This window comes from Chenopodium quinoa, unplaced genomic scaffold (genome assembly GCF_001683475.1).
Source record: "Chenopodium quinoa cultivar QQ74 unplaced genomic scaffold, ASM168347v1, whole genome shotgun sequence".
Classification (NCBI taxonomy): domain Eukaryota; kingdom Viridiplantae; phylum Streptophyta; class Magnoliopsida; order Caryophyllales; family Amaranthaceae; genus Chenopodium; species Chenopodium quinoa.
The window spans coordinates 2,133,955-2,149,136 of record NW_018744626.1 but is presented as its reverse complement, the minus strand read 5'-3'; the positions used below and the strand labels follow the sequence as shown (position 1 = coordinate 2,149,136).

At 34.0% G+C, this 15,182-nt stretch overlaps 2 protein-coding genes across 3 annotated transcripts; one reads left to right on the top strand and one right to left on the bottom strand.

The window, feature by feature from the left end:
- Window positions 1-4,105: 4,105 nt before the first annotated feature.
- On the bottom strand, window positions 4,106-5,056 carry LOC110700877 (putative F-box protein At3g16210). The gene has a single exon (XM_021878460.1). The coding sequence runs from the start codon at window positions 5,054-5,056 to the stop codon at window positions 4,106-4,108; it is 951 nt and encodes a 316-aa protein (XP_021734152.1).
- Window positions 5,057-9,764: 4,708 nt separating this feature from the next.
- Window positions 9,765-15,181, top strand: LOC110700422 (ubiquitin-conjugating enzyme E2-23 kDa-like). Of its 2 annotated transcripts, none has more exons than XM_021877963.1 (8): window positions 9,765-9,930; window positions 12,126-12,197; window positions 12,632-12,711; window positions 12,918-13,032; window positions 13,138-13,190; window positions 13,381-13,509; window positions 14,329-14,451; window positions 14,634-15,181. In XM_021877963.1, the coding sequence occupies exons 2-8, from the start codon at window positions 12,154-12,156 to the stop codon at window positions 14,654-14,656; spliced, it is 567 nt and encodes a 188-aa protein (XP_021733655.1). In that variant the 5' UTR covers window positions 9,765-9,930; window positions 12,126-12,153; the 3' UTR covers window positions 14,657-15,181. The 2 variants fall into 2 exon arrangements, with proteins under 2 accessions (XP_021733655.1, XP_021733654.1); XM_021877962.1 differs by having other exon boundaries at window positions 9,767-9,930; window positions 14,329-14,517; window positions 14,634-14,739.
- The last annotated feature ends 1 nt before the right edge of the window (window position 15,182 follows it).

Sequence of the window (15,182 nt, the reverse complement as noted above, 5' to 3'; positions counted from 1 at the left end):
TGATGATATTTGACAGAGATTTCTCACAAAATTTGGGTTTTATTAAACTATTATTTGAAAAAATATGGACAATTTTCAAATGTGGCCATTGTGTTAAATCAAATCACAACTGTTTATTTTTATTAACTAATATGAACCGTCGGTATGGATTAATTTGTATTTATTTATAATTAATGATAAAAAAAATTTAAAAAAAATCACGTACTTATCAATTTCATAATTGTTTACTTTTTTTTTTTTTGAAACAAATCAGTTCATTAATAAAAAGCGATCCAGCCTGTACAAATGAAATCTAAATTAACAAATACCTAAAATTAAATCAAATAAGGGTTTTCTTTATCAAAGCTACGATTGTTGAAAAGATCTTGCATTGTGGTACATCTCTTGCACACATTGCTGGAAATATACCGCCTTTTCGGAAAGACGATCTAACAATTTGTTGTAGCCGTAAGGATGATTCTCATCTGATTCGTCTGAACGTATTTGGAAACTTGACAATCGTTGTGATTCCGAACAAATTTTTACCAAGGAACTGACTATAGGGCCAAAGATGATTACCTTTTTTATGAACCCTAACACACAAACAAACCCTAAACATAAACAAACAACTAAACTAACAAAAACTAACGACTCCACTATTGGGAAACACTCCACCATAGGGAGACGGACAAATATCTACACTACTACTTGTGTAGATTTATTGAAGCCTAAAATGCAAAATTAAATAAAATTAAGGGAAAAGGATCTAAATAGTCTAATTTTCGAAGAAATTAGACTATTTTCGGTCTAAACGGCCAAAATTTTGGAGAAACAAACCCTAGAAGAGAGGAGGAGAGAAGATGAGAGGAGAGGAGAGGCTAGTTTAAAGGCTAGTTACAATAAAATGTGGGACATAAAAAATAGCTTCACAACATTATGTTAGTTTAGTTGATTTACCAAGATGTACCACCATTGTTTGAAAAAAAAAATGTACCACCATAAAAGGTCATGTTGTCTTCACTCTTCAGCTTCACCCAGAAACAAAATCATTTCATTAAAAATCAGTAAGTTAATAAGAAATATAATAATAAAGAATTAATTAAAATAATTTCAGTTTAATTTCAATTTAATGAAAATATTTTAATTGAGCAAAAATAATTTAAATTTGGAAAAAGCGATTTCTGAAAGTCACCTAAGTTGCTACTCCGTAGTTGCTAGTTTGGTAGCGTTAAGAGAAAGCCCATAAACAGAGTAACAATTTAAATTCTTATTCCGTACTTCCGTAGTTCTCTAGCTTCCAATAGAAGCTTAAACATATACAGTATTTACTTCTCTCTAGAATCCCCTTCTTGCTTCTTCAGCCTTGTTGTTGATTTTTTTCCTTCTTTTTTCAACAACAAGTTTCTCCTTGAATTTCGTCATCATCACCGCCATTGTTTCAACATTTCGATCTTCCATTGCCTTGCTCTTTGATGGTGGTCGTTAGAGTGGTAGACTCTTAATATTCGGTATTCATATTCTTTGCCTTTATTTGTTTTTCTTGTTAATTTTCTAATATATCAACGTCTTGTTGCTTGTGACCCTTTGTTACTATATTATATATTCAATTTGCATAATAAGAGATTTAAAGGGTGAAATTCTCACAAGTCCGCTTCTTTTAATCTTCACGATGATGGGTTTTCAATTAATTGTGTTTTTGTGATTGGAATTCTTTCATATTGTTCAACATTTGTAGCCATTTAATGTTTAGATTTTTGCTGTTATGCTTTGCTATATTATTTTTGGTGAATTGGTTGGTAATGTGGGTGTTTAACACACTACTTATTTGCAACTCAAATTAAAATTTTAGATTATTGATAAGAATTATTAAACATATTTATAATCACAATCTTATTGTTAAAAAAAACATGACACGACATGACAACGATTAACTACACCCGTTAAACAAGTTTAGGTGAAGAATACATTCTGCTTTGGGGGTTCGGTTAAAGTGAAACGTTTGGTTTTTTTGAGAAGAAAAAGGTTAGGATTGTGGATGTTATTAAGCACGCTGTTGCTTTTATTGATGAGTATGTGAAGGCAAATGAGCCTTATTTTAGAGCTGGACAACCTTAATCTCTTCAATTCTCTGAAGAATGGAATTCGTGCTAACAGTGATGTTGGAATTGTGTTAAATGATATTTTTCAGCTTGCTAAGTCTTGTTCTAGGCTTGTCTTTTCTTGTGATAGAAGAGAAGGTAATAGAGTTGCTCATAAACTAGCTAATATGAGCAGAAATTTTGATGGCTTAAGGGTTTGGATCAATGAGATCCCTTCCCCTGCTACTGCTTTTGTACTCTCTCATATCTCTTAAGCTATTTTATTTGGTTACTATATGTTATTCTTTGCACCATGTAATTATTCATTTAGCAAATAATTTGTGTCCAACTGTTAATATTCTTATGGCTATTTATGCACATTACAGTTTTCAATGGAGAACCAATGAAACAAAAATTCAGAAGCCGCCACCAGTCTACCAGAGGAAATATGGACAGATATCCTTTCGAGACTCCCGGCCGAATCCCTTGTAAGATACATGCTTGTCTGCAAGTGTTGGTGCTCTATCATCTTATTCATCAACAACAAGGATTTTGTTTCAAAGCATTCAAACCTTTTTAACACCAACCAAAGCAATGAGCTACTTACAATTGAAAGAACCGAAAAAAATAATGTTGTTAAGGAGGTAATAAGATTCCGGAAAAGTAGTTCATTTAAGAGTATATCTGTTAAGACTATATACTTAAGTGAAGGGATAGATCATGGTTAAGGGTTACGCGAATGGGGTGTTCTTGATGAGTAGGTTGGACTCCCCTCTTGTTTTTCACCTATGGAACCCTAGCATTAATAAGTTCGCGTCAATTCCTGAATGTCCTTTTCTAAGAAACGAACTTAGTTTTTCTTCTTCTTTTGGTTTTGATTCTTTGTTAGATGATTTTAAAGTGGTCATTGTTAAGACTAGGCTAATTTTTAGTCGAGTTCCTAACTCGACTGCAATTTTTTCAATAAAAACCGGCCTATGGAGTCTTAAGCTATTGGAGGATGTGGGAGATTGGTGGCTAATTAAGGGGAACCCACTATTCTCCAAAGGTACTTTGAATTGGCTGGCACGCGATGGAAGGGTAGAACACGGTAGTGGGAGACCTACCCATATCGCGTCATTTGACTTGGGTACTGAGGCATTTACCTTTGTTAAATTGCCAGAGGATGGAACAGGGGAGAGGGAAAAGTCTACGATTTATCTTCCTTCTTGGAGGATCAGTAGGTCTCTTAGATGTTTCGCCGTGGCAAAACAGTATATGGGTTCTAGATAACAAGGATGCACAAGAGACATGGACTAAGTGGTTTTCAACAGATTCATCTCATGGTTCATACGAGTATTTTGAGCATCATGGCTGTAATATTAGTCACTTGTGCTATGTTGAGAAGACTAGCAAGTTTTTCATGTTGATAGAGAGAAAAACAAAGTCCTATGATCTCAAAAATCATCAGATTGTCGATCTCAGAACATCGAAATGTCTAATGGTACTTGTGTAAGCTAATACCAGTTAGGCTTTACAAGATTTTTGAACTTGTTTAATAATACTCCAATCTGATGTTGATTTAGCAAGCTTCTGTTTCAATATATTGTGCATGCTTTACTTAATACGTAGTACTTATCTCATTGCTGTTAAGTGCTAACAAACTGCCATACATAGTGTCAAAATTTGAATTTCTCATCCAGGCAAAATTTTAATTATGTGATCTCTAAGTTGGAATACTGGAAATTGTACAAGAATGAACCAAATCATTACCTCTGATTTGATTAAAATGTTACTGAGCATAATACTATCTCAAGATCATACCGATAATACTCAAATGGAGAGGCTACTACAAATTTCTTTGTAATCAGCAAGATTCGAAAATACAATTTGCAATAAAAACACAATAAAACTGGACACATTTAATACAACTTACAACTTATTGACTTATTCTAAAGACTGATAACTGAAAGTGATGCAGAGTCATCAACTACTATTGAAACACACTTCCCATAAACATCTACATGTACTAATTCAGTTCTTTCCTTGTTTATATCCTCCAAGCAACACTAAGCTTCTTTATAAGTATCCATAAATTCGACGATCTGCCTATCATGTCTTCCAAGATTCTTTAATTGTTGAGTTTTGAAGTCATATGAGAACACCTGCCTCGATTTTCCATAGAACAATAATTCAGCATTCTCCCTCAAGCACAAGAATTTATGAACGCGAAGATTCACACTATACCGTTTTGTCCAAGGATAATGACCATTTGCGCCATAAACATCCCTCACCCAAACACAAACCTGCTGAAATGTAAAAGAAAAGTCTATAATTGCCAGCTTTTTATCCACAACTGATGGACATCTCTTTGGTGGCTGCTTCCCGCCTTCTTCGAGTTCAAGATTAGGCAATTTTACACAAGTAAAAGCCTCACTTGATACATTAAAACACAATAGATGTGAATACCTTGCTCTTCTCTTCATATCATCACTAGCAAGCCAATAAATTGCACCTTCAAAATTCGTTGTAGACGAGAAATTCTTCAAGTAAAGCTTAGGAATAGTTGGATATGATCTCCTACGAATATTGTACTTCAGTGAAGACCATAAACCTGCTCTTAGTCTATAAACCTTACTTTTCGAATAGTTGGACCGCGTATCAACAGCAACAACCTTATAATCATCACTCACATGATCATAACCAAACCCGAAATTTGTAGTAGCACAAAATCTCTCTTTAGTTAAAGGAACGTCAAAAACCTTTCGAATTGAAGGATTCCACAACAAAATCCGTAATTGTCCAAAATTAACACGGTAATTATGTGTGTGTATTAGTAACACCCCATCAACATAACCTACTAAATGGCAATCATCCGTGCTTAGGTGCGCGATTTCTTCATACGTCCTAGGGACAACTACTTGTTCCTTTAACACCCCATCAACATAACCTACTTTCAAATAGCGAGTATCATCAAGGTCCGCGACTTTGGTTAATGTATCTACATGTCGAACAACCATATGTTTCTTCCAAGAATTACATTCACGCGACAACACGAAATTGTTCTCGATATTGCTCTTGTAAGAATGAAGGTGTAATTGAGATATATTCGGATTATAGGAGATGATAGAGTTCCAAGATTTACAAACACATCTAATGATCAAAAGAGTTTTTACTGGAATCCTAGCCAATACTTCTGCCAGTATTTCTTGAGGGAAAAGGTGCAACGTTATCTTGTTTTTTCTTTTCTTTGGAGGAAGATTGCTGAATTGATTACAAACTTCTTTCCTCAAAAAACAAAAGAAAAAAGAAAAGGAATTTTACACACAAGTTGTAATGCGTACGGAATATGATTGTAGAATGAAGTTTTAATTTACATCTATTTACATCTAACCCTTGTTTGGTAACCAGAATAGCCTTATCTCTAATTATAACTTCTTTTTTTTTTCCCCTTTTTTATTTGGTACTCCAATTTTTGCATAATAATTATTCACAAAATTCATTGTAAGCACTTTTAGTGATATACGTTAAGGAAAATATAATCATGTAAGATAAAAAGATTTGTCGACAACAATGTTTTCAAAAATATTATCTTTTTATGATTTTTAATCTAGATTTGGGTGAGATACTCTAAAGAACATAGAAAAAAATTAAAAGTATTCTTAAGGATAGATGGATCACTTACTTGTGGTAAAAATTAAATTAAAAAAAGGGACTTTTGGTTTGGAAGTTGGTATAGTCCGTTTGGATTGGGTCACTTTTGAATTAAGAAGTCACTTGAAAAATTCATATCATTTTAAAATTTATAATCGGTTACTACATACTACTCCGTATAAATAAACAAAGAACCAATCAGAAGAGGACCTTCCACCAACACCATTCTTGTAAATTATTGTAATTAAATAGTTAATGAACTTATTTTACGTATAAAATATTAAGCTAGGGATAAGAAATTCAAATCCCGACACCTTTAATATTTTTTGCCTAGACCCGCCACTTGAACTGATAAAGATTCGAAATCCTCCAAGAACGCAATTATTAATGAGCCCGTTTTGTAAGGCCCTATTTTGAGCCATAAGTCCATAACAAGAGAAAAAGGCCCAGATATAAAACGTTGAACTCGGTGCGAATTCATGGTGTTGGTGTCTCCGCGCTTTTGCCAACCCAGCCACGCTTCAGTGGAATCAGAGGAAGAGAGAGAGCAGAAATTGATGCAATTTTCTTGACTATTATCAAAATTTATAGTTTAATTTCAAGATTTTTTTTTTTATTAAATAGTAATTTGGGGATTTTTGAGAGAGAAGAAATGGGAACCCCAGAACCCAGCATCGACGATTTGTTCGAGTCGAAGAAGAGAATCAGGAATCCTCTAGTCCCAATTGGTAAAATTTTCTATCTTTCAATCTCAATATTTTCTTTTGATTACCATATTGTATCCTTAAATTTCATTTCTTGGGCTTTTCCCCTTAATTATAGCCTTGATTATCCAGTTGTTTGATAAAATAGTTGGAAATTTTGATGTTTAGGTCTTTTGTGATTGGAGTTGTGCGGGTGAATGTTAATTTTGCTTTAATATGATGATAGCAAAAAAAAAAAAAAAAAAAAAAATTGCAAATGGGGGTTTGAGATTGAGCTTTTAGATCTTTAAAATTAGGAGTCAGGAAGAATGGCATTGAACAACATTTCTGTTTAAGGGTTTATTCTTGGTTTTCGATGGAGGGTTATTGATTGTAGATGATTTTCGGAAGGGGATTCAATTATATAAGATAAAAATATTGGGATTGCTCATAATTTTGCTTAATACTTGGTCAATTGTTATAGAGAATTACCTAAGGATGATGGTGGAGTTTGGTTGGAGATCGAGTTGCTGAGGTTTGAGAAAGATGATGGGAGTTTAATATTCGAATTGTTGGTATGTAAATTTGATATGTTTATACTTTTTGGAGTGGAATGGAGTATCATATGTGATAGGTTTATACTCTTTATAGTTGTAGTGTTTGGTTAGGTTTCTAATGGAAGAAATGAAGGGTGTCTAGTGTTTGGTTGTGACTTGTGAGGCTCGTCTAGTGTTTGTAGAATCATTTGGAGTAGAGATAACATCATTTTTCTGTCAACACTTGCCATACATTCATTTAGGAAGATTTATAAATGGCTTTCTTGTTTTATATTTTCACGTTTTGACCTTTTATTTGCTCTTCTGAGGTATTCCTTTCTCATTAGGTTTATACAGGATTAGGTTATTTAGGTAGATGAATGGTGAAACAAGGTTTGTTTAGAATATTAATCTGATTCAGAGTACAATTCTTCCATCATGTGATCTAGTATACTAGTCTCCTTGTGTGAAGTGGAAGATAATAGCGTGCCAAAAGTGAACTGGAAAGAGATTCAGTGTTTATGATTGTATAGGGAATAGGCCATGCTTACATCAATTTGAATTCAGCTGCTCTTCTTTTGTGAGTTCATTAACATATATGCCACAAAGATGAGTGAAAGAATGACTTGAAGATGAGAGTGTTAACTATTCTGAGGCATTACTGGGACACTGAACATTATGTATGTACTTTAGTGCTCCATAAATATATGTAAATGACTATAGGTTCTAGCTTGATTAGTAGGGTATAAAGAAGAGCTAGGAGAGAGCATCATTTGCTGATAATCACGGAGTTGCGATCCCCACAGTTCTTATGTCAAGTTTTCACTTCTTGAAACAATCCTAGCTGATTCATCTGTTTATTGTTTGGTTTTCACCCCTCCTTTCCTACCCAGGGGCATAAGATTTGTTTTCAATTTATGAATGGATTTGAACATTCACCTGTTCAGCTGTGATTCAAGTGACTATACCACCAACATTGCTTGTTGTATTGTATTGCCAATGACCCTCTTTCAACTTATCTTTCTAATTTTACCTATATGTTATGCTCTACTAGTTCCTTATGTACTTATCAGCTAATAGATGAATCAGACATCGAAATTTATTTACAACTGCTGATTCAAATGTCAGTTTATGACAGTACATGGCTGCTAAATATAATTTTACAATAGTAGTTTTTTAAAAACAAGATTTTCATTGGATCAAAAGATTAATATCAATCCTACTGTAGAGGTTCTTTCTCTACTGGATTGGTGATCAAATTGTGTGTAATAATCTCTTCCACCATTTGGGAGGGTGGAGTCATTTGTGTTGATCCTTTTTAATTCCTATTTGAAAACTCGTAAGGTGACTTGAACGCTTCATTAATGGAGAGCAATGCTTAGGATTATATTTTGTGTTCCTTTCAGCCTGACTTCTATTCTTCTCCTGAAACAGTGTAGATTATGGAGCTACAGTATTTTAGGTTGGAGTTGTGTATAGAGTATAGACTATAGATATTAATGTTTGCCGTAACTTTAAGTGACTTGATTCATGGTTGAATTTTCAGGTGCATTATTGACCGCTGGAGTCCTTACAGCCGGCTTAATAAGTTTTAGGCAAGGAAATTCACAATTGGGTCAGAAACTTATGAGAGCCCGTGTGGTAGTTCAAGGTGCAACTGTTGCCCTTATGGTCGGCACAGCTAGCTATTATGGCGAAAGCTTCCCCAAATTTCCCGGCCTTTGAGGTATATGAAACTGCAGCATTCTGCCCTTGACATTTTAAGATACCTTGATTGGAATGATTTGGTGATACCAAGGACAGTCAATTATCAGGCCTAATTGCTGCTCTTCTATCTTCAAATACCTAGTTGCTCTCAAGGAAAAGTACATGTGTGCAGCATTGCATCTTTTAAATTTTGATTGTAAGAGGACAAATAATAGTATTACTGATACATTTATCTCCAGTTCCGGGAGTAAAAGTATGGTAGTTAGGCACAGGTTGATCACAACAGGCTTGTAATAAAATAGGGAGAAATATTTCTACTAATTGGGTGGCAAATTTTGACCCTTTAAATTTTACACTTAATAAGAGGGTTTTTTTTTTTTTTTTTTTTTTTTTTTTTTTTTTTTTTTTTTTTTTTTGTGTGTGTGTAAACTTTGTGGTGAAATGATTGTGCCCTGCTCACAATTCTCACATTCTGTTTTTAGTATGGGGCACATTTTATTTTGTGTGTTCACGCGTGCTTTGTCGTTGATTGAGCTATTTTTACATGTGAGAAATTTTACCATATTTTATCGTAGTCAATAACCTCTCTTTAATTTCTACAAAGTCGACCAAATCAGGCACTTAAATTAATCCATGACCCCAGAATAAGCTCATACAATATGAAGAATATAACACAGTTCAGGCCAATAACTTTTTATAAATTTTGTTGATCATCGATTTTATTTCGTTAAAACTTACTTTTATTAATAAAAAAATATACTTTTATCGGTACTTTTTAAAACATTATGGGTACTTTGCTTTGATTTTCACTAATCTTATGAACTGACATTATACTTCGTATTATGCTACCTCCGTTTTTTTTTAATTGACATGTATTCTATTTAGGAAGTTTTTTTTAGTTGACACATTTCTTTTTGGTGTAAATTTTTTACCTTAGATTAACAAGCTACCCCACTTGCTTTTTCATTCTCTCTAACTCTCTCTCCTATCTTTAATATATGTGTCTAAATCAAACGCGTCACCTAAATAGAATTGCAGGAAGTATGAGTTACAAATTAAATTTATTAATAATAAGATAAGGAGAACAGAGCCAATATACAAAATACGGAGCATATTTTAATCATTAAATGTAATACCCCGTAGCAGAATAGGCAAATAGGGAAGAATGTAATGATCACACGTTAGTAATTTAGAATGTCACCACGGGGCACTTTTTTGTAGTAGAAATTGTCAAAGATATTTCTCTCATTTTGTTTGAATAACATTTCTTCATTACTTTTCTTTCTAATTGTTTGTGCAATCTTCTGGATTTGGGTAAGTTCTTCTTAATTTTCTTCTATCTCATTCTTATAATAACTCAATATTTATCTTCATTTTACCCTTTCAATTTTGTCCCTCTATTTGTTTTTTTTTTTTTCTTTTTTGCATTGATTTGATTTTGTTATTACAGCTGATTTAAATATCAAAATGATCATGATAATCTCATAATTAGGGAACAAAATCAATTGATTGGAGAAGCGGTAGTTTTGAGAATATTTATGGGTTATTCCAATGTTAGTCAATGATCATCTTATTATAATTGCAAGTTTAGAGATGTAGATGTGATTCGGTCCTATAAATTTTTAGTTTTTTTAATGTATTGCTGTTATTTTTTTCTGGGTTTCTATTTTGAAGAAGGAAGAAGCTAATTCAGGAATTCGAAATGGAAATACATTAGCAATAGGGAAAGTAGTTAATATGAAATTGATGTTTTAAGGAAGTGACATTTGCAATCTGTTCAAGAGTAACCAAAGTAGAAATCTTGAGAGGAAATCTTAGTTATGAAGATTACCTGAATTTCCAGTTATTAGAAGAAGCTGGATAATCTTGATTCTCGAATAGAAATAGTTTATTTAATAGCAATAAGGCATCACAATGCTGTAGAATTTTAGGCAGGACTTATTAAAACTCGGTCAATGAATTAATTTCTTAGAACTTACAACCTATGCTGATATACACGTGCGCTTGGAGATGAAAATCAGTGTCGTTCATCACGTATCAGAACCTATGTTATTCGAACTCTTCCACTCAAGTACCCTATTGAATCCTCGACACTCTAACATGGGCATAACACTTGGACACATACTCTTCTTAGATAAAAGTACCTGAGCCTGAGTAACATAGATTTTGGCTCTAACTAGGGGGTTGTGGTAACAGATGAAATGAAGATTTGTGTAACATATATTGCCTCCGTTTCATATTATTTGCAACGATTTGACATAAAGCAGAGAGGAAAAGTGTCTAATCATTGTGGATCCTCAATCGCCTCATCTGCACTTTGTCAATTAGTCAATATTTAAGAGATGCTGATCTTTTGAAGTTTATCTTTGATTTATAGTAATGAAGTAGAGACAGAATCTTGAGATTATCTGGTTTATATGTTTTGGAAAGCACCAAACTTAGAGATGGCTGGATGTTCACTTGAATTCTATGGGATGATGCTATTATCTTTCCATGCGGAATGTGTAGGTCTACCAGACTGCCATTGCTTTGGAGTTTAGACTCTTTGTAGTTGCTGAGGTTGGTTTTAGTACCTTAAGGACAGCTTTGTGGTTAATATGTGTATATAAACAGCTTTGCTGATGTTCACTTGATTGGTTTTGTCTTCTGATTCCATTACTTGCTCGGTTTTTCTGTGGCCTTGGGAAATTATCTAGACACTTCAAATATTTGTATACATATTGTAAGATGTTTCTCTACATTTATCCTAGGGTCACCAATGATGTCTCATATTGATGAACTTTGACACTGATGCTTGATGCTGACAGAATTTGACACCTCTATTTCATATTTAACTTTTCACATGGTCCTAGATATATTGTGGATAGAATGAACATATTTGGGTGAACTAAGAATGTTTAGACATTTCAAATTCCAATTGCTTCCAGCAAGTTGATCTTATGAAGCTTCTCGGGGGAACAATGAGCCGCGGAGGCAGTACCTTTGTAATTCAGAATATAGTTGTAGTTAGGACCATCCATCCCATTGAATGCTGTGCCTCAGGCTATTGACGTTGTTTGGGTGGAAATTTGTTAAGTTTTACTGTGATGAGTTACCCCCTCTATGATCTACCTACATACTCTGATTATCAGGTGGCGGATAGGTAATATTTTTCTTGATGACAAGTTACATTGTCAATTCTTGTATCATGTTACTCCTCTGATGTGATATTTGAATTGCATGCTGAAGCTGTTAATTTTCTATATTATGGGCTTGAAATGTTGAATTCTTTGCATTATTGCATATATTATTGTCTGCTCTGTACATATCGGTTGAAGCAATCAGTGATTAACATTGTATATATGAACTAAGATTACCTTCTGCACCCTAATTTTTGTGTTTTGATAAACAATTAGGCATTTCTTCTCTGGAAAATTGTTTATGCTGAGACTGGAATTATATGTCATAATTGGTCTGTTGAGTATTCTTTATTTATTTGGTATATTGTAAAGTCTCTGTATTTTTTGTAGGTTCAAGCATTTGTGCAAATATATTATCATGTCTTCGCCAAGCAAGAGAAGAGAGTCGGATTTTATGAGAATGTAAAGTTCCTTACATTAATACTTCGCATTTTCACTGTCGCTAGCTTTAACTTAGTGCATTTATCTTGGCTGTATTCATTGACTTCCTGTACTCATTGGCTTCCTCTCTTGTCATCAAACTATGTTACTTTTGCACAATATTTGTTTTACCTCAACAGCAGCTATGACTTACAATCCTTTGTTGGGGCATAATGATATGATGTCCATTGTCAGTTGAGCTCCTCATGCGTCTTTGTTTTGTATAATGCATTGTTTAGTTGAGTAATTTGATCATTCAACTGTAAAGTTCGGCTAAGATTGATGCTGCACTTTTTCAAAAAAAATTCATTTTCTTATCAGAGCACATTGAACCCGTTGTTGAGATTTTCTTTCTGAATGACATTTCATTTTGATTTCTACCAGAAGGTAGTTTTGATTGTGTACTTTCTTCTCAGGTTAATGAGTGATTTCACTGTGGAGACGATAAATGATGCAGTCAATGAATTCAATGTGGTGTTTCATGGTCCAAAAGAAAGTATGTTAATATACATCTGTCTCTTAATTCATTGTCTTCATTTCTTCCTTCGGGGAATTGGCCTGTTTATTTTTTTTGCTCTGTCAAACACAATGATGAAGCATATGTTATCCCATGTTCTAAAGGCAAGTGAGAGGCAGATAATATTATTCCCAAGCTTGGGTGATCTGACTATTTATGGCTAACACATGTGATTGTGGCTGCAGGTCCTTATGATGGCGGGGTGTGGAAAATCCATGTTAAGTTTCCAGATTCTTATCCTTTCAAGCCTCCTTCAATTAGATTCTTGAACAAAATCTTTCATCCAAATATTGATGAGCAGTGAGTGTATCAGTGTCCACTGTTAATCTAGATTCTAGAGCATATATATAGTCACTCTAATCAAGAACTTTACTGACCAGACAATATACATTTTCTGAACTTCAGCTCTGGCTCTGTTTGCTTGAATGTAATCAACCAATCATGGAGTCCTATGTTTGGTAATTTTCTTTTATTGATGGTCTTTGGATCTTGTGTCAAATTAATTGTTTTTTAATTTACCCTGCTATCTCCATCTCCATCAAGCTGCATATCTCTTAGCTGAAAAAATCTGTACTTTTTAAGGGATTCTTAATCTAACATTGTTTTTTTCTATCATAAGTTGATTGATTGGTGCTGTTTCTTCTGTAGATCTTGTAAATGTGTTTGAAATGTTTCTCCCCCAGCTTCTGCTCTACCCAAATCCTTCACATCCCCTTAATTCTGATGCTGGTTACCTAATGATGAGGGACAAAAAAAGATATGAACAGAAAGTTAAAGGTATGATTTTGTACATTCTAGATTTTGGTATTTTACTCTTTGTTCTGTGTATATCTAGAGAGCTGTACTATCTCAACAACAGCATGACCTGTTGGAAGATTCATACACTTTGTAGTTCTGTTGATCTATGCACCCCCCCCCCCCAAATTCCTTCAGTGCCGGTTCTATTTGGATTCTCTGAACCTACTAAAGCTTTGTGCCTTTTGTGTGTGCACCACACAATTAGTTTAAAAAAAGGAAGTGGGAGAGAGAACTGGGAAAGAGAATACTATTGTACATGCTTTGGCTTCTATAGCATGCTTTAGATGTGATTATGTCAACAGTACAGTCAGAGTTATTTAGACTAAAGTATATTTGCAAAAAGTCATGCTTCTGGACGAGATTTTGCAGTATGAGTGATTTTAGCAAGACCAGGTTCAACCTTATCAAAGCATCACCAAGGTAGGCCATGGTAAGTATGAAGCATCTCCAGTTCTGAATTGTATGGCTAGCGTTTTATGAATTACTGACTGATAAACAATACTAGTTGAAAGGAAGGTTGGAAGTTTCATGTCCTGCAACGCCTTGTTGTATGAGTCTATCTACGTGCCAATTGGTACATGCTCACATTTAAAAGATAAATAAATAAATAAAAACTGTGTCACTTTTGTCTACGTAAGCATGTGCAAATTTTTTCTGTAATCCATGGCAGAAGCTTTGTGCAGCTATTTTTCAGTAATCCCAAATAAGCTAACATAGTCTCTGTGACATTAATTGTGCTTACATGCTTGCAAACTTGCAATATATTTTGGTAATCATGACTTTTTATCATTTGTACAGAATACTGTGAACAATATGCCAAGAAGGAGAATATTTTGGGCTCTTCTGTCGAAGATGGAAGTGGTAGTGAGGAAGTCAGTGAGGATGAAGATTCATCAAGTGACAATGAAGCAACAGGCACAGGTGAGGGGCATGCAGAACCATGAAAGGCGATGATACATTATACTGTCTTTTGCCTCACCTTACTTGGTTAGACTTAGTACCACAATGAAATAATTCTACTTTCCGTTTATGAAGCATTTACCTCTACGACTTGAGATCAGATTCATTCCTCTGTAAGTGATGTTGTCTCGTGCATTCTGCAGAAATCTCGAAAGCTATTGGCTGATTTCTGATTCCCATGACGAGGAGATGACAAATAAAATGTGTATAATGTTAAATACTTCTTTTTTTTTGGCAAACTTGTATGAGCTATCTTCATGCTCTCTTTTTTATGATCAATTGATTGCTTCTTGTACAACAATTGTTGAATATTCTATCCTTGGTTTTTTATATTTTGTGGAAAAAGCTCAACCTGATTAGACAATAGGCAGGAAGTGCTTTGTAAATATCAGACTCTATTTTATTTATTTTATTGATAAATTTCAGTTGTAATTGATTGTACATATCTATCTTCAGATCATCATTTCTGCTTGTCTTTGGCCTGTTGTTGCAATGCAAATTAGAGCCTTCCATAGAAATGGGGCTGTATCAATGATAATGTTTTCATACTCAGTTGATTTTAGGTGATAATAAAATTGAAGTTGAAGCTTGTAAAGATTGAAACCTTGACTGCATGGGCGGAGCTAGAAGGGGACATGTGGGGACACTTGTCCCCCCATTTTCAAAAAAAAAAATTTAAAAAAAAAAAAAAA